Source organism: Peromyscus leucopus, chromosome 8b (genome assembly GCF_004664715.2).
Source record: "Peromyscus leucopus breed LL Stock chromosome 8b, UCI_PerLeu_2.1, whole genome shotgun sequence".
Lineage (NCBI taxonomy): Eukaryota > Metazoa > Chordata > Mammalia > Rodentia > Cricetidae > Peromyscus > Peromyscus leucopus.
In genome coordinates, this window is record NC_051086.1 from 3,141,782 (window position 1) to 3,160,348 (window position 18,567).

Below are 18,567 nucleotides of genomic sequence, written 5' to 3' on the forward strand. Positions count from 1 at the left end.
TTAGAGCACACTCATCAACTTCCTGTCTTCGTGGACTTGCTTCTTTTGAATACTTCTTGTACATGGAAACACAGAACACGCAGTTCTTGTTATTAGCCATCTAAGCATGTTTTCAAGGTTTATTCAAAGTGCTGGGTTTGGAGTATTTTCTTTCATGTTAGTTTTGTCTTTGGTCCCGTGCACCAGGATCTGTAGTGGTCTAAGTCTGAAGACTGGAGCTGCTCGCGGGGCGGGAGGGGCAGCAGCTTCCCAGCACCTCAGCAGCCGCAGGGTGGGCTGCGCGTGGGGTTGGAGGGCACGGCGATGAGCTTCACTCACTCCAGGTGAGCGCTATCTCGTGCATCACTTCTGAGCCTGTGCAGCATCCTCTGGCAGAGGTCCATGAGATGACGTAGCAAGTATTTATTGGCCATCTATTGTGTAGGCTGAGGTCGGCGGTCCTCTCCAGGGGCAGAAGACTTGCGGAGTGGAAACGCGTACAGAAGACACCCAGAAACAGTAGGCTGCAGGTTTTTGTTTTTAATTTATTGCTCGTGTAGGGAGCGTGCTATGGCGGGGGTGTAGGACAACTTTGTGTAAGTTCATCTTTACGTGGGTTTCGGGATCGAGCTCAGGTCAACAGGCTTTGCACGGCTAGTTCCTTTATCTGCTGAGGCATCGCTCCCGCAGCTATTGGTGTTTTCAATGCTGTGACTGTTGATTACTGAAGGCTGGAGCAGAGAAACCTACTGACGCCGGGGAAGCCTCAACAGCCAGAGGACCTCACAAGGGAGCTCGGGAAGGCGGGCTGAGTAGGCTGACGCCCTCCAGTCTCACACCGCCTCTCTCAGTAGCGGGTAGGGGACTGACCCTTATAATAACTCCGCCCACGCGCGCCGCGACTGCAGCTTGATGCGTGGGGCCTCTTAACGCTGCAGCAGAAGCGGGACGGAGCCTCCTCCACCCTCTAGTCTTGTCTGTAGCCGGCCCAGCAGAGCAGAGGGCGGAGCCTTTGAAGGCCACCCCCCCAGAAGGCCCCGCCCCCCAACGATCCTCGAGTACTGGGAGGAGCCTAGTTGGATGCCCTTCCTTCGGGGCCCGCCTACTGCAGGATCGGCAGTGCCGAGGGCGGAACCTGTGACGGCCTTCTCTTCATCCAGCCCCGCCTACGGCCGACTTGGAAGCGCAGGGGCGGAGCCTGAGGACGTACCGCCTCGCGCCGCGCCGGGGGTGGGGTAGGAGGAGGAGCCGGCGCTGGGTCTGCAGTGCAGCGCGAATGCGCGAGCTGGCGGCCAAGGCCCTGAGGTGCGGCCTGCCCCAGAGCGCTGAGCAGCTGTCGCGCCGCAGACAGGCCACGGCCGCCGCGGCATCCTGTCCCGGGCCGCACCATGAGGTCTGCAGGCCCCTCCTGAACTGCGGCTGCCGGCGCACGGGGCCTCGGGGAGCCGGGGCCATGCGCGGGCTGCGCTGACGATGCCGCCCGGCGCGCCCGCTCGCCTGGCGCTGGCCCTAGGCCTGGGCCTGTGGCTCGGAGCGCTGGCCGGAGACCCTGGGCGCGGCTGCGGGCCTTGCCCGCTCCCCTGTTCCTGCAGTCTGGCACCCGACTCCGCCTGCCGCGTCAATTGCTCGGGCCGCTGGCTGCAGACGCTTGAGCCGAGTCTGCGCATCCCTGCTGACGCCAGCGCGCTGTGAGTAGCTGCGCCGAGGCAGTGCTGGCGGACGGGCGGTTGCCATGGCGGCGGGCGGCCTGGCTAGAGCATCACGGCTGGGTTCTGCGGGAGCAGAGCGGAGGTAGATAGGGCCCTTCAGGAGCGTTGCTGCGCTGTCGGCCGCAGGGCGTGGGCGCGGTCCGGAGCTCGGGCCGCAAGACGCAGCGGGGCCTGGCCGCTCCCAGGGCGAGGCTCCAGTAGGGATGTCGGCCCGACTAAATAAGGAAAACCTTGGACCTCAGCCGGCGTGACCCAGAAGGGTAGCCAAAAATCCCGGTTTCTGTGAAGACTGATGTCTTACTCTGCGGGGCTCCTCAAACAGGAGCTACAACAAGCGCGTGGGGCGTGGTAGGAGGTTTTGGAATAAACGTTAGAGACTACTTGAGATGCATCCTGGGGTTGGGCATTTCTGTCAGGGCTCAGAGCTAGCTAGCATCCAGGGCCTGGAGGGGTCCAAACAAGAATTTGATCAATGTGTAAGAATTGTCTATGCTTAAGGGACAAAGTGGGTCCAGCGTACTGCAGGCTGGTCTTGGCCACTTAGGGTGACTGCTTGAGAAGTGTTAGGGAGTGGAGGGTATGATGGGGGTGGGCCTCAGGTAGGGCTTCCTTTTACTAGGAACTTAAGGAAGGGACATTGCCAGGAGGGGTTAAAACATTTGAGACCGGGCCAGTTTTGCATTCTGAAAGTAATACAGTCTCACTGAGAGATTGCTTTGAGCCAGGCTTAACTAGGCTCTTTTTTTTATTTATAGATTGTCACACTTAATTCTTAGTCTAATTCCCTGGAGGGTGGTAGAGCTAGACCCTTGTTTTACAGGTGAGGAAACAGGGTTAGAGATGTGATGTAATTTGTTCAAGGTAACACATCCTAGATATGATAGCCTGAGGTTTGGACCTTTTCTAGTGCTAGGGACCAGGGTTGGATCAAGAAAGACGAGGAGGACAGGTTGCAGACATTTGTCTCAGGGCCTGATGATTACAATCCCTTAGATTTCCTGGGTACTTCAGCTCCACAAGTCCCTGCTGGAGTCCCCTCAGGAACTTATTACATGCCCAGGCCCATTAAAAGAACTGGGCCCTTTCGTTGGGTTTTACAATGCTCTTAGGTGACTCCACCTTCGTAAGGAAGCCCTGTGTCCTTTGGAGCTGAGATTGAGGCTCCCTGGCCCGCCATCAAGTTTGTTCCTTGACTACTGTAGCATTTGTGGTACAGCTGTGTCTGGATAGTGATCCCCTCCAGCTCTCTAGCAGTACCCACAGAATTGCATCAGATTCACCCTCCCTTTTATTTATGGATGCTGTGAATAAGGAAGGGCACTTCTCTTTCTGCTGGCTTGGCATCTCTGGGCGTCAGGCCCAGCTCCTGTTGGTTCCTCCTTCTCCAGCCCCTACTGGCTTCCTAGGAACTGTCTAGGGAATGAAGGATGAAGGCCTGTGGGCTCTGCAAAAACAGTGAAGCCTGAGCTATTGCTCTGGGTTTTGGTGCAAGAGGTTTTCTGAGAGCTGATAACCTGGCCTAGCCTGAGGTTATAGATTTCTCAAGGTGTTAGCCTCTCACCTATGTGAAGAGATGTCAGCATAACCTCATGTGGATAGATGGGAAAAGACTCCACATTTTTCTTCTTACCTTCAACACTGCTTCTAAGGGACTTACAGAGCTGGGGGAACCAACTGATAGGAAGCTGAAGCCTCAGGGGCAGGCGTTGAGTTCCCCCTGCTGGTTCTCGAGACCAGTCTGTGTCCAGCAGGCTGTCCATCCTACAGACTGCTGCACATCAGATAGATGGTTTTCGCTGAGGGAGAAGGACACAGAGTTCAGGCCATTGTTTAGGTGCTCAAGGAGCATTGTCTTCTTTCCGACTGTGGTCAGGCCCTTCTGTATGTGTGTGGCTCCTTGGCAGGACAGCTGTGTCCTGGTAGTAGGACAGCTGGTCTTCTGCAAGCATAGCTTCCCATCATTTCTTGGCTTAAAACCACGCTGCTGCTTAAGAAAGGTGACATTACTGGCAGGGTGCTGCTACTTGACTGACTTTGGGCTTTACTCCGGAGCATTTAAAGCCTTGTTATTGTGAAAAGTATATAGATCAGAGTAATGGATCTCACCCTTCTTGCTTGTCATTCTTGCCCTATGTTTTGAGCCAAAGACCAGCATCTTAGTGTTTTATAAAAACTATGAATTATGTTAAAACACATAATCTATCCTAATATCCAAAACACATGATCTATCCTAATACCAAAAACACATAATCTATCCTGATACCAAAACACATAATCTATCCTAATACTCAAAACACATAATCTATCCTAATACCAAACACATAATCCATCCTAATACCAAAACACATAATCTATCCTGATACCAAAACACACCTGAACTAGGGCATGCTTTCTCAGTTCTGTTGGATGTCAATTGTGGGCATTTTTGGTTGTCTCTCTTTTAAAGTTTGTTTTGTTTTAGGTGTGTGTGTATCTGTTTTGGTTTTTCTAGACAGGGTTTCTCTCTGTAGCCCTGGCTGTCCTGGAACTTGCTCTGTAGACCAGGCTGGCCTCAAACTCAAGAGATCTGCCTGCTTCTGGTGTGTGCCACTATGCCCAGCTGTTTGGATTTTTTTTTTCTTTTTTCTTTTTTGAGACAGGGTCTCATGTAGCCCAGGCTATGGTTGAATCTTCAAACCTTTGATCTCTTGCTCCAGTCTTCCTAGAGCTGGAATTACAGATGTGTACCACCAGGCCTGGCTCTGGATTTTTGGTAGTTTAAATTAGGGTCCAAATGAGGTCTACACACTACAACTAGTTGATGGCCTGAGTCTAGCTAATGGTTAGGCATTTTCTCACAGCTCTCTTTTTCTACTTTTGACTTACAGACGAAACTAACTCCTTTACCATTAGGTTACTGACTGATAGAGCTGTGAGCTCTTGGCATGTCTCTGTTCTCTGTGTCATCACTCTGTTGTGGAGGGCCTTAATTCTTGTAAGGGTCTCTGGGACCTCTGGGGCTAGTGACTATAGGCAGGAAGGACATTCTGTTATTGAAGAAAGCTCTCTGGGGCATCACCTGACATTAGGTGTAAACTGTCTTTTGGCTTCTGATGTTGTTTTAGAGACCATTTCTGAGGGACATGTGCTGTACATTTTGGTCAGGATAATTTTGAGTTCAAACCAGCCTGAGCTACCTAGATAGGCCTTGTCTTAAACAAAACAAAACCAACAAAAAAAAAATAGGAAAAAACACACAGTGAGATACCACACTATTAGTAACAAAAATAGTCTGCTAGTATCAAAAAGATGAGGGAGCTGGGAACGCTGGAGGCAGGAAGATCTCTTGAGTTCCAGGACAGCCAGGGCTACACACAGAGAAACCCCATCTTGAAAAGCAAAAACCCAAAACATAACCCTTTTGAAAAGTTAAGGAAGGCCGGGCGGTGGTGGCGCATGTCTTTAATCCCAGCACTCAGGAGGCAGAGGCAGGTGGATCTCTGTGAGTTCGAGGCCGAAGCCAGCCTGGTCTATAAAGCAAGATCCAGGACAGGCACCAAAGCCACACAGAGAAACCCTGTCTCCAAAAAAACAACCCAAAACCAAACCAAAAAAAAAAAAGAAAAAAAAAAAAAAAAGAAAAGAAAAGTTAAGGACAGGTAAATGTATGGAGAGAGAAAAGATTCATAGAGTAGTGAGGGTAGATGGCCAAAGATTGTGGGGCTTCTTTTGGAATGATGAAAATATTGTGAAATTAGTGGTGATGGTACCCAGGCTTGTGAAGATACAAAAAGCATCAAATTGTAAATTCTGAAAAGGTGTGAACTTCATAGTATTTGAATTTTGTTGTTGATGAAAATAAGCTTTAATTAGACCAAGTAATAAATACATACGAAGATGTAGAGTGTGGTCATTGGGAGATCAAGTGTGGTAGTACACACTATCGTCCTAGCACTAGGTGGGGGGCAGAGGCAGGAGGATTGCTGCAAATTTGGGTCCAGCCTGGTTTATATAAGGAGACTCCCTCCCCCGCCACTGCCCAGCTTGAGAGACCAGGAAAACCAATCTCTAAGGAGAATACCCAGGAGATGCACTCCAGAGCTTGTGTCCTGTCATTGTCTTTCTGTGGGGCTGTGGGATGGATTCTCTCGCTTCTGTTGTATTGACCATGAAACTGAGGCTCCCAGATGTTGAAGTACTTTATAGAGTCATATATTGGTGTGTCGCCAAAGAAGTGAAGTGGTCAGAATGTTTTACAGCTGACCCCACAGACTGCACTCAGGTTGGTAAATAGATAGAGCCTCCTCTTGTGTGCCCAGGGGGACTCTGAAGTATACACCCAGGGGATCGGATGGATTGTTGAGGTACTTTCTCCCCCATTTCTTTTTCTTTTCTTTTTTTTTTTTTTTTTTTTCTGACACAGGGTTTCTCTGTGTAACAGCTGTCCTGGAATTCGCAATGTAGACTAGACTGGCCTCAAACTGGCAGAGATCTACCTGCCTCTGGCTCCTGAGAGTTGAGTACTGAGATTAAAGATGTGTGCCACCATGCCACCCCCCTTTTTAAATATATATTTTCAAGATAGTATCTCACTATGTAACTCTGGCTGCCCTGGAACCCACTATGTAGACTAGGCTGGCCTCGAACTCACAGAGATCTGCTTGTACTCTGCCTCCTGAGTGCTGGGATTAAAGGCACACACTACTATACTATTCCCAACTTCTCCCCAGTTTCTATATGTGCTCCCTGCAGGTTCCTAAGCTTGCTCTGTTCCCCTTGCCCCAGTTCCTTTTTTCTGGAGGGAGGCATGGGAATCTGTTACCAGTCTTGGGGTTATATCCCAGCTTTTGCACTTCCTGTGTGACGTTGGCTCAGCCATTCAGCCTATCTGAGTCTCAGTTTCCTTGCCTGTAGGGTGGAGTTGGGGTTGCATGGAGAGGTTCAGGCACCAGCAACATGCTAACACGACAGCTGTTTAGATAGGTCCCCTTTCTTTTCCATGTTTCCTGGGGCTGTTCCCTTGTCCTCAGGTGCCAGCCACCAGGAAATATACCTCAAGACCATTCTGCTGCATTGCAGACAGAATGTGGGAGCCTGAGTGTGGGATGTGTGTTCAGATCAGATGTTGTACAGATAGGAGAAGCACAGACCGCTGTGAGCAGGCAAACTCCTATTCATACCTCAACATCTAGGTCAAGTAGACCAGAAGTCCAACCTCAAAAGATGCCTTTAACACTATGAGGATTCACTTAGACCTACTCCTAGCCCAGTTCCTTCTCACCTCTGGGTGTGGTATGGGGCAGGTGTGGTGGTTGTGTGTGTGTGTGTGTGTGTGTGTGTGTGTGTGTGTGTGTGTGTGTGTGTGATAGGGTTCTTGCTCAATTGCCCAGGCTGGTCTTGAATGGGCTCAAGAAATCCTCTTGTCTCAGCCTACCACGTACTGGAACTACAGGCATGCATCAAGTATGCTGGGCTCCCTCTAATTTTTTTGTTTTGTTTTTTGAGACAAGTTCTTACTATATAACTCTGGCTAGCCTAGAGTTTGCCTTGAAGATGTCTCAGCCCTTGAGTGCTGAGGTTATAGGTATGAACCACTACACCCAGCTTCTTTTTTTTTAATTTATATTTTTTTAAAATATTATTTTACTCTAGTTTTTATATTTTATTTATTTATTGATTGATATTTTTGAGGCAAGTTTTCTCTGTATAGCCCTGGCTGGCCTGGAACTTGCTTTGTATCCCTGGCTGGCCTGGAACTCAGAGATTCACCTGTCTCTGCCTCTGAGAGCCTAGATTAAAGGCATGTGCCACCACCACCACCCAGCTCTAGATTTTGTTTTTATTCATGTGTATGTGTGATGTGTTTGTGTAAGTGTCTGCCACATATGTACTAGTACCTGTAGAGGCCAAAAGAGAGTGTCAGATCTGGAACTGGAGTTATAGTCAACATGGCTGCTTGAAATTGAACTTAGAACCTCTGGAAGGTAGCATGAGCTCTTAGCTGCTGAGCCATCTCTGCGCTTCCCAATTGTATTTCATTTTTTTGAGACAGGGTCTCATGTTGGCCTCAAACGTATTATAAAGTCAAGAGGAGCCTTGAACTTGTGATTGTCCTGCCTCCATTTCTCTCATGCAGGGACTGCAAGTGTGAGCTACTGTGCCTATCTTCTTTTTTGTTTGTTTTCTTTTTCCCTTTTTTTCTTTTTGTTTTGTTTTGGTTTTTTTGAGAAAAGGTCTTACTGTCTCATTCTGTATCTCTTACTGGCCTAGACTTAGTATGTAGAGCAGGCTGGCTTCTCACATGGCATCAGTGACTCTGCTCCTGTCTCACTGGTGCTGGGATTACGGTGGAAAACCAGCATACCTAGCTTTCCTCTTATTAACTTTTATTGTCTCGTAGTACACTGAAGGGCCTGTATGAAGCAGTAAGGCTGTGTTGAAAGCACACCATGGCATCTGCTGTCCCAGTTCACCTCATTCTCTGACTTGGGTGTTAATGGGATACTGCCGTGTATTCTGCTTCCATGTGCCCAGTGAACCTTGGCTTGCAGTGCTGCGCTCTTACTGGTTTTAGGAAACCCAAAATGTATGTGAACCTCGGTTTCCCTTTCCTGTTTTTGTTTTGAGGAAGAGTCTCACTGGATACCCCTGCTTGACTTTGCACTTGGCATCAGTCTTCCTGCCTGGGGTTTCAGTACCTGAGCCACCATGCTGGGCTTCCCCTTCTGGGTTCTCCATCCAATGTGGGCAGACAGAGTGTCTCCACACAGGCGTCCTGTGTAGCTGCCTTCTGCCGTCTCCGGCTGCCATCATGTGACTCTCACTGAGTAATGCCTGATCCTCCTGAACCTTCCTGGGGCATAAGGGGCCATTCGCTCCCTCTTTTCTTTATCCCAGGGCGTCTGTCTTTGCTGAGAGGGAGAGGAGCATAGTGACCCTGGCTCCTGAGGGAAACCCTGGCTTGGGTTGGGTTTCAATTGAGGAAGCCATTTTGGATGGAGACACATTTTCCTTTCCGGAACATTGCTGTGGCCAACATGAGCAGCAGGAGCCCAGACAGCCGGCCCGCCTAGTGCTCTGGAATGAAAACACCCTGCTTCTCTTGCTGCTGTCTGGGGTGTTGGCTGTCTGGGCTCCATGCTCAGGCCTGGCCTGCCTCAGCTGTCCGTATGGCTCCAGCTGGCCTGGTGTGGGCGCCACAGGGCGTGAGCAGTCTCTCTGAAGGACGAGCTACAGCTGGAAAATGCAGCTCATGTCTTTTCTCGGAACACCTCGTTCTTTTGGCTTGGCAGAAGTCTTCTTCATAAAGAGGCCTTGTGATGCCCGGGCACTAACTGCCAAGGAGAGGGGTGCACTTGGGGGTTAAGGCAGGTAGTGCTTCTTCTCCCTGATCAACTCCTGTGGGTTGGATCTGGCAAAATGTGGTATCCCTAGTGCTAAGAAGGCAGGTTGGATCCTATGAGGCCACCTTGGGAAGGACTTTGTCCCTCTGGCAGTGGCAGAAGCCAACTTCTCCTGGTTGCAGTCTTTAGGGCAAGGGTTACAGTAGGGGACCACCTTGCAGCTGGAGGAGTAGAGAGACCTCAAGGGTCCTGAGTCCCCACACTGCTTCACTGTCCTGGTATTGTGCTGGTTCTTGCCACTGGCCATGCTGATCCCCAAGTGGTTGAGGTGTGACTATGGCTGGGCTGAGGCTCCTGCCCACTACAGGACACCACAGCCCTTAGAAAACTAGGGCAGCCATCCAGTCCCATCTGCCTGTTGATACCCTTTGAGAGCTTGAATCTACTGGCTGCTGTGGACATGTCAGGTAGTGTGGAGGAGGTGGCAGACTCTCTGAACCTTGAGATCAGGTTTGGAGCAGCTCCTGCCCTTGCTGAGCGTAATGGGACACGAGCAGCCACACATGGTCCTGGCATTGTGTCATGGTGCATGGACACAAGGAAGTGGTCTGGAGGGAGGCTAGTGGCTCCAGTGCTGGTTCTTTTTCTTCTTTTGATCTGAATAAGTGACCCCAATGCCCCATTTGTATTTGGAGGTGAGCAGACCTTCCTTCCCAACTGTCTTATTAACATGAGACAGAGAACAGCTCTTGGAACAGCCATTTCTTGGACTAGGCTGGACTTGTCCCTCAGTATGAGAAGGACCCACTGCTTATCACATTTCTTCTGATTATGGGGCCTGAGTCTTTGATCTCTGTTCTTGCTTATAGGTCCCAAGAAAATCCTAGGCAAGTCATGTCATCCCCAACATCTCATCCCGGTGATAGTTTAGTTGTGGGAGAACTTAGTACTTGTGACAGAGGGCTTTGTAATGACATAAACACCCGACAGAACATCTTATACCAATGTGGGACCTCTCCTACTCCCCAGGCCCTGGGACTGTGAGGTCCTACAGCCTGACTGAGGGACTCCTTAACATGGGCATTTCCACTGCCTGAATAGTCACCTCTGAGGCTGAGCTCTCCACTGGAGGCCTAGTCCTGGTTTGGAGCCAGTTGAGAGACAGGCCTCAAGGTGCATGCAGAGTGATGGGAGGTATGGCCGTCCTCTCTGACCCTTCCCCCTGGAAAAACAGTTGGTACAGTCCAGAGACTGTCCTTTCCACCACCAGTGTGCTGGGGTGTTTTTCTTCAACTCCCCCTTTCCTAAACTTGAATTCATTAATTTAAACATCATTTCCGGCCCTGGAAGCCAGCCTTGCTTGCCATAAATAGAAGGGAACAAAAAGCAAAGAGAACAAAAACAGAGTGAGGCTATTAGACTCTACTGGCTCTGCTGCTAGACTCTGAAAGGCACGCAGAGTGAGGCCAGCCCAGGGCCTCTGCCACTCTACCCAGACCTAGGACTGTCCCCTCATGGTGGCTTCCATTTCCTTCTGCCCTGACTCTGTTTGGAGATGTTTATGGGATCATCCTTGCTGGTTGAGGGGACTCTGTTTTCCCAGAGAGAGGATGAAGCTAAGCCTTGGAGGAGTACTGGGGGCTTCCTCCTTACCATGCTGGCCTAGCCTGCCAGAGGGAGGAGGCAGCTGGCTCCTGTGGGGTGGGTTACATAACATCCACAAGCGGCCCCTCAGAGCTGTTCCCCTTGAGCCCTGTTTCCAGCATGGCGGCCAGCAATGGGCTGGGGGTGGGGGTGGCTGGCACTCGCCCGCCTGTTGACCACATGCGTCTGGAATGTGCAGATGTTTCCTTTGGGGCTCCAGCTGGCCCTTAAATCCCCCCCTACCCCCTACATCTAGACTAAGGAGCGGGCACCTAGGCCATTCTCCACAGCAAAAGAGGAAACCAAGGCTGCTTAGCCATAGTTCTGGGTTGCGTCTTGTTGTGGGCAGCCTTTTGTGGGTCTCCTGTCACAGCTCTGGAATAGGGCTGCTTCTCACAACTGGCGCGTCTTGGTAAGGGCTTGCAGTGTTCGCAGTGACCCTCCTTGATCTCCACTTGTGCATAGACCTGCATGCTTGCTTTTGTACTATTGCTGTCCTGTTTGCAGAGAGTTACCCTGAGATTGCCTGCTTTCCCTGTCTCATAGCAGCACCCCAACTTGTATAGCCTGTATGTGGTGGCTCAGAGAGCCCCCTGTTCCTCTTTTTAGAAAAAATTGGGAGTCAGAAACACGGTGTCTCTTGTGGGATATGTGAGCCCATAGACATACACTTGGCGGGGGGTGGGGGGGGGGCTGGGGTCCCTCCCATCAGGTCAGGTAGCCCCATAGAGGTGGCAGTATGGGGACATGAGTTGTCCTCTGTCCCTTACCCCATCAGAGTATCTGATCTGAAAGATAGGGGCCCACATGCATAGAGTATGGAAGATCTTTATTCAGCATTCACAACATAGTCACCCATCGTGGAACAGAAGTGGGGGCAGCAGATAGCCAAGCTAGAAGCACTCCATATCCATGTGGAAACAGGTTATGTCTGTCCCAGTGATGCAGTATGGAGATGGCCTGCTAGACTGAGAGATAGTATGAGTATTTGCCTGCCACCCCAGTGTGTGTGAGTCCCAGATCAGGTCCCTCTAGCCTTGACTGGGGGTGTCTATAAATTGCTGGCTTAGGTCTTAGTGGAGGGTCCAGAGTACCCAGCTGGCCTATGCCCTCTCAGGGTGTTCTAGGTAGGCTGCTGGCTTACCTCCTCGTGGCAGCTAAGGGGCCAGTGGTGCTGCCCCTTGCTTCTGTGTGCCTTCTGCCAGGATACCTTGTGTCTGCCTTTGTCTTGTCCCTGATCCTTACAGGGAATCCAAATATGGTTCCTGGACATCAGACTATAGTGACATCATTTGGCAGGAAGTCAGGCCATCAAAGATGGGGCTAGTCAGGTCTTGGCCATATTCTTAGAACAGTGATGGCAACAACAGATGGAGACATGGAAAATTTCTGTTCAGGGCCTCTGGGAAGGGACCTTATGTGTCCCTCTACATTTCCCCACGTCCCCTCGTACCACCCTGTCTGTTGTGCTGATCTCTAACCCTGGGGGTATGAGTCAGAGTCCTGTCCAAGCTGTCTTGTCCACTACCCTGGGTTTGGGAGCTTGTCTGAGCAGAGTCTCTAGGCTCTGTTTCTTTCCTGGGCCATAACCCAAGTCCAGGTGAGGTCTGGGGAGGAGTTCTACAAAGCAGCCTCTTGGGATAGGAGCCTCGGTGCTTCCATTGAGCTTGGTATCACTGGAGGGCCTGGTTGGATAAGGAATTGAAGTATTCTTAGATGAAGGAGGGGTGTCAGTACCCTGAGGCTGATGCTCTCCCCTACCTGGTTTCTTAGGTGACCACAGCAACTAACACTCAGGGTGGCTTTCTGAGAAAACGAAATTTGAGGGTTCTTCACACTTCCCTCCTCTTATTCCTCCAGTCTTGGAGGCTGGGCTGGACTCCATGTTAGGGGCAGATGTAAGAGCCTGCCTATATTGGTCTCTGTCCCTGCCTCACCAGCCTTTCCAGGGTCACTGCTGCTCAGTCTACACCCTGGTTCCTCCTAAAAGGACAGGTTTCTGTGCTACCATCACTGTAACCACTGGGAAGCCTTTGATCAGATCTAACTGATGTTTCCCCTGGCATGACCATTGCCTCTCATGTGGGAACCAGGGTGGTGTTAGGGGCATGCTTAGGGATGGAGGCCAGGCCAGGAAGACCCTGGCCTTTGGCTTCAGCAAGTGGATAAACATGTTACCAAGTTCAGTCTTGGGATGGTTCCCATTTGTACATGATTTCTTCTGTCTCACCTGTCAGTTCCCAAATAACCACACAGAGACTTCTTATTAATTATGAATGCTTGGCTGATAGCTTAGGCTTGTTTCTAACTGGCTCTTATAACTTAAATTAACCCATTTCTATTAATCTGTGTGCTGCCCTGAGGTTTGTTTCTCTCATCTATGTCTTCTCACATCTCTGCCCTTCTTCCCAGGAAATCCTGCCTAGCTATTGTCCATTCAGCTTTTTTTTTTTTTTTCTTTTTGGTCTGAGACAGGGTTTCTCTGTGTAGTTTTGGTGCCTGTCCTGGAGCTTGCTCTGTAGACCAGCTGGCCTTGAGGCCTTGAACTCACAGAGATCCGCCTGGCTCTGCCTCCCGAGTGCTGGCATTAAAGGAGTGCACCACTACTGCCCAGCCCCATTCAGCTCTTTATTAAACCAATCAGAGTGACAGAGCTTCACAGTGTACAAAAAGGTTATTCCACAACATTTCCCATTTTGTCTAAATAAAAAGGATAGGTTTTTAATTTTAACAAATGAAACTATATACAAGAACAGTCATCACAGAGCCAGGTGGATCTCTGTGAGTTCAAGGCCAGCCTGGGCTACAGAGTGAGTTCCAGGAAAGGTGCAAAGCTACACAGAGAAACCCTGTCTCGAAGAACCAAAAAAAAAAAAAAAAAACCAGTCATCAACTAAGAATTACATTTATCATGGGGCTGGAGAGATGGCTCAGCAGTTAAGAGCACTGGCTGTTCTTCCAGAGGTTCTGAGTTCAATTCCCAGCAACCACATGGTGGCTCACAACCATCTATAGTGGGATCTGATGCCCTCTTCTGGCATAAAGTTGTACATGCAGATAGAGCACCATATACATTAAATAAATCTTTAAAAAAGAATTACATTTATCATGTCCAGTCCATTTGTATTTGACAAATTCAGAGAAGCTAATTCCACTATCTACCCTCTCACGATGAGTCCAAAGTTTTGTACCTAATTTATCTTCTATTATAACTAAAGAAAACTATAACTATCTAGTCTTCAATTCCATCAAAGACTCCAGAAGGATATAATATTACCTGAGTAAATGGGAAGTGCAGTGCAAGCCACTTCCAAAACTAAGAAACAGAGACACCTGGCTGTCTGGATAGTCACTCTGAGGTTCATCTACAATGTTGGGGCATTCATCTTCAGCCTACAGGTCTAGATATCTGACAGACTTTTTGTAAAGCAGGAATTTTGAAGGACTGTCCTGCCTTATCTTGGCAAAGTTCAACAGTCTTTTTCCTTTATGTCCTGCTTGTACAGTTTGTACAACATAGTTTTAGCAGTAAAGACAAGAGTCATTTCTTGCCCAAATGGCTAGTTTTACCACATTGAAAGCAAACTCCATATGGAGTTTCTTCAATGCCCATCATCTTCTCTGAAGTAAATTGGTGCTGCCAGGAGCAGATGTGTCTTACTTTCATGAAAAGCCCTGTGTTAACAAAACATTTTAAGCTTGGCATGGTGGCACATGCCTTTAATATCAGTACTTGGGAGGCAGAGGCAAGTGGATCTTCTGTGACTTTGAGGCCAGCCTGGTCTATAAAGTGAGTTCCAGGGCAGCCAGAGCTGTCACACAGAGAATCCCTGTCTTGAAAAAACAAAAACAAACAAACAAACAAAAAACAAAAAATTTGAATGCCATATTCTGTAGGTCTTTGAAGCATTTGAAAACCATCTATCTATCTAAAATATACCTCTGTTTGACCTTGAAAAACATACCTAACATGACTATAAGTTTGTTACAGGTGACTGACTGCTAACCTGTATTTTCTTTTTTTGTTCAGAGAGCTATGTTTTACTTAAGTTGTATAAGTGAGATTCCTATTCATCTCCCCCTCCACTGTTTGATTTATGGCAGACATTTTTCTATAGGCTAATCCATAATCTAAAAAGATTTTCGTTTCCCCTCCTCAAAGTACAACCAGCAGATTCTTTCATGAGCTTGATATGGTACAAATTCTTATCCTAGTATTGAAATGTTTCACTAAAGCTTGCCCAGTGATTGGGCAAAAACAAAACTTATTATAAGCCATAGTCATCCTAGGGTCCCCCCTCCTAGGTAGCCTCCCTGGATCTGTGGGTTGCAGTCTGATTGTCCTTTGCTTTATATCTAGTATCCACTTATGACTGAGTACATAGCATATTTGTCCTTCTGAATCTGGGTTACCTCACTCAGGATGATATTTTCTAGTTCCATCTATTTGCCTGCAAATTTCATGATGTCATTGTTTTTCTCTGCTGAGTACTACTCCATTGTGTATATGTACCACATTTTCTTAATCCATTCCTCAGTTGATGGACATCTAGGTTGTTTTCAGGTTCTGGCTATTACGAATAATGCTTCTATGAACATAGTTGAGCATGCTAACCTGTATTTATTTATTATCCTAAATAGTTTGTAATAATAACTTTCAAAGACTAGAAATTTACATTACATTGTTAAATGAGCTGCATAAGTACAATACCCTAAGCAAGAGTAGAAACGTATATACAGTATGTCCTAACAAAAATAACATTAAATTTGTATCAATATACAAAAATCCATACCAATGTAAAATATTTGAGACTAGTAGCTGTTCAAAAGTAGACTTGACAATCTACCTTTTTATCTCATCATTTTTATACTATATCTCCACTTTTTCTCTTCAGAAACAGATCTCCAAATCTAATCTCCTTGGTTCAGTTTTTTTCTGACCATGACCAATAACAATTTGTAGCCAACTCCCTTAAACAATGACAAACATTACAGCCCACCAAATGACCAAAAACCACCCACCCCACCTCTTCGAATGTGGCTGTTGTGTTCTCTGGACTGCTTCTTCTTCTTTTTTTTTTTTTTTTTTTTTTTGGTTTTTCGAGACAGGGTTTCTCTGTGTAGCTTTGTGCGCCTTTTCCTGGAACTCACTTGGTAGCCCAGGCTGGCCTCGAACTCACAGAGATCCGCCTGGCTCTGCCTCCCGAGTGCTGGGATTAAAGGCGTGCGCCACCACCGCCCAGCTCTGGACTGCTTCTTGTTGTGTGTGGGCACTTATATCTTTGGGGGACCCTGAAAAAAATAAGACAGTGGTCAAGTCCTGGCTAGAATAGTTTGTGAGGTTGGACCATCTCAGCCAGCAGCCTTGAAGCTGTTCTGGATGCAGAACTCTGAGGAAACTGCAACAGAGGCATCTGAGAGGCTGGATCACCTAGGCACCCATTTTCATTGATGTCTGGAACCCTTGTTCTGAAAACACACAAGCTTTCAAAGGTAACACACATATCTGCATTAACACAGGTATAGACTATGTGTTGTGCATAAGCCAGCCAGAGATGATTTTGTTGTTGTTTTATGTTTGAGCAGGTTAAATATACATCACCTGTCTTGTTATTTTTCTAGGTTTATTTCTTTATGTCTATAACCAGGCTTTTCAGGGGGTCTCCCCGATCAAATCAAATCTCTTAGCAGTCTTGAATGAATCCACAGCCTTTCATTTTCTGTGGAAACAAAAGCATAAACTCTTCTCAAAATAACATTTTTTGACTCCCGTTTTGAAGTTAAGACATTTTAAAAATATATAGGTTGGTTTAATTTAGCATTTTTTATAATTCAGTGTTTCTCAACAGCTAGTGTTTGCTCATCAGCAATCAAAAAATTTAAAGTCAATACAACACCATACAGGATGCAGACTCGCTGTGTATTTCCCATCTCTACATGGCTTTTTTAAAATTATTATTTATAAACAATTTAGTTTTTTCTGTGACTGTCTATACTCATTTTCTTTCTTTCCCTTTTTTTTTTTCAGCGCTGAGGACCAAACCCAGGGCCTTGCGCTAAGCGCTCTACCACTGAGCTAAATCCCCCCCCCCAATCTGAGGACCGAACCCAAGGCAAGCACTCTATCACTGAGCTAAATCCCTAACCACCCCCACCCCCACCCCCACCCCCGCCCCATTTTTTTTCTTAAGCCTACACTCATTTTTAAACACAGTGCAGCTTAGCTCATGGCACACTGCCTGCTTGCAGCGGCTGGGAGAGGCATCTCAGTACTGAGGCTGCATGAGAGACTGCAGGACTAGGAAGCCATGTTTGGCTCCTTTTTTGTGTGTTTGGAACCTTTTTTTTTTTTTTTAAGCTTTTCCAGGTGTTATGTGGAAATACGTGCCCCATGGTGGGTGCCATTTGTAGGTGGATTTTTCGATCCCACCTACAAATTCCCTGGCTCCCAAATTTGGAGACTTCCTATTAATTATGAAAGCTCGCTTGATAGCTTAGGCTTGTTTCTAATTAGCTCCCCCCCCCCCCCCCCGAAACAGGGTTTATCTGTGTAGCTTTGTGCCTTTCCTGGAATTCACTCAGTAGCCTGGGCTGGCCTCGAACTCACAGAGATCCACCTGGCTGTGCCTCCCGAGTGCTGGGATTAAAGGCATGCACCACCACTGCCCGGCTTCTGATTAGCTCTTAAAACTCAAATTAACCCATTTCTATTCATCTCTGTGCTGCCCTAAGGCTTGTTTCCCTCATCTATGTACTGTCCATTCTACTTTCCTGCTTCTCTGTGTTTCCTCGCACCTCTGCCCTTCTTCTTCCCAGCATCCTCTGTACCTGGAAATCTCGCCAGGCTATTGACCATTCAGCTTTTTTTTATTCAGCCAATCAGAATGGCACGTCTTCACAGTGCACAAAAAGATTATTCCATAGCACCCATCGATCTTTAAATGCTTTGAGTGCCGCCTTTATCTCCCACATGCTGGGATTAAGCCCGGAATGGTGTTTCTTAGGTTTTCTCTCTCCAATTCTGGAAGGGGATGAAGGAGATCCTTTACAAGAGGCTTGTTCTTGTTGAGATGCCATCACCACCAGAAAACTAAGTACAATCTTGTAGAGAATGTGGGTCACATGAATCAAGAGACTGTGGAGTGGTGTATAGACTTGGAAGGGCCCAAAAGTGTCCACTGAGTCAGGGTGATACAGGGTCTCCTGTCCCAGAAGCCTCATTGGACAGTGGAGTATGTATGCAGAGAGAGCTCAAGACATGGATGGCAGGTTGACTGAGGGTTACCAAGACCCTGGAGCCGGAGGGTAGTCAGGTTTTTGGATGGAGCTTGACACTGGAAATACCTCCTAAAAGAGCCTAGCAATGCCAAGGTTATTTGGTTTCATAGGTGAAGCCTAAGTTACCTACCTTCCTATTGTTAGAGTTGGGAGCTAGACTTCTGACATAACGTAGCTACAAATTTAGTAGATGAAAAGCATGATTGCATTTTCATTGGTGGTTGTCAAGTTATGAAAACTTTAATTCTTCCTTTTGATTGGAGTTGTTAGCTACTGAGCTATATCATTAGCCTAAAAAGGAATCATTGACACTTGCTGAATACTTTATTTAATAGTGTTTGCAGCGAGGGTGTGATTGGGCAGTTAGTGGGTTAGGTGAAGTACTAGTGCATTTCCAAGCCTAGGGTTTATTTATTGTTTTGAGGCATCTCTCTGCATCCCTGGGACTCCTTCATTGGCTTACTGTATGCACCTGCCTCAGCCTTCTGAGCAGCTGTCACTCCAGATGTTTGCTGCTGCAGTAGTTCCAACCTATAGTTTGATTCTTTATTTTATCCATGATCTTTTGTGTAGACGTTGCTTGTTTTGGAATGTAGTTGGGTCTGTTAGGTTTTAGTTTGTTTTTAGATGGGATC

General features: G+C 47.7%; 1 protein-coding gene across 8 annotated transcripts in view; it reads left to right on the forward strand.

The window, feature by feature from the left end:
• Positions 1-1,139: 1,139 nt before the first annotated feature.
• Positions 1,140-18,567, forward strand: part of Pkd1 (polycystin 1, transient receptor potential channel interacting) — a 51,247-nt gene continuing 33,819 nt past the window's right edge. For 7 of the 8 annotated variants that reach the window (XM_028853896.2, XM_028853899.2, XM_028853901.2 and 4 more), the window contains exon 1: positions 1,203-1,667. In XM_028853896.2, the coding sequence (XP_028709729.1) occupies positions 1,453-1,667 (215 nt within the window). In that variant the 5' untranslated portion in view covers positions 1,203-1,452. Of the gene's footprint in view, positions 1,668-18,567 lie in introns of all 8 variants that reach the window. The other variant, XM_028853902.2, reaches the window with a different exon arrangement.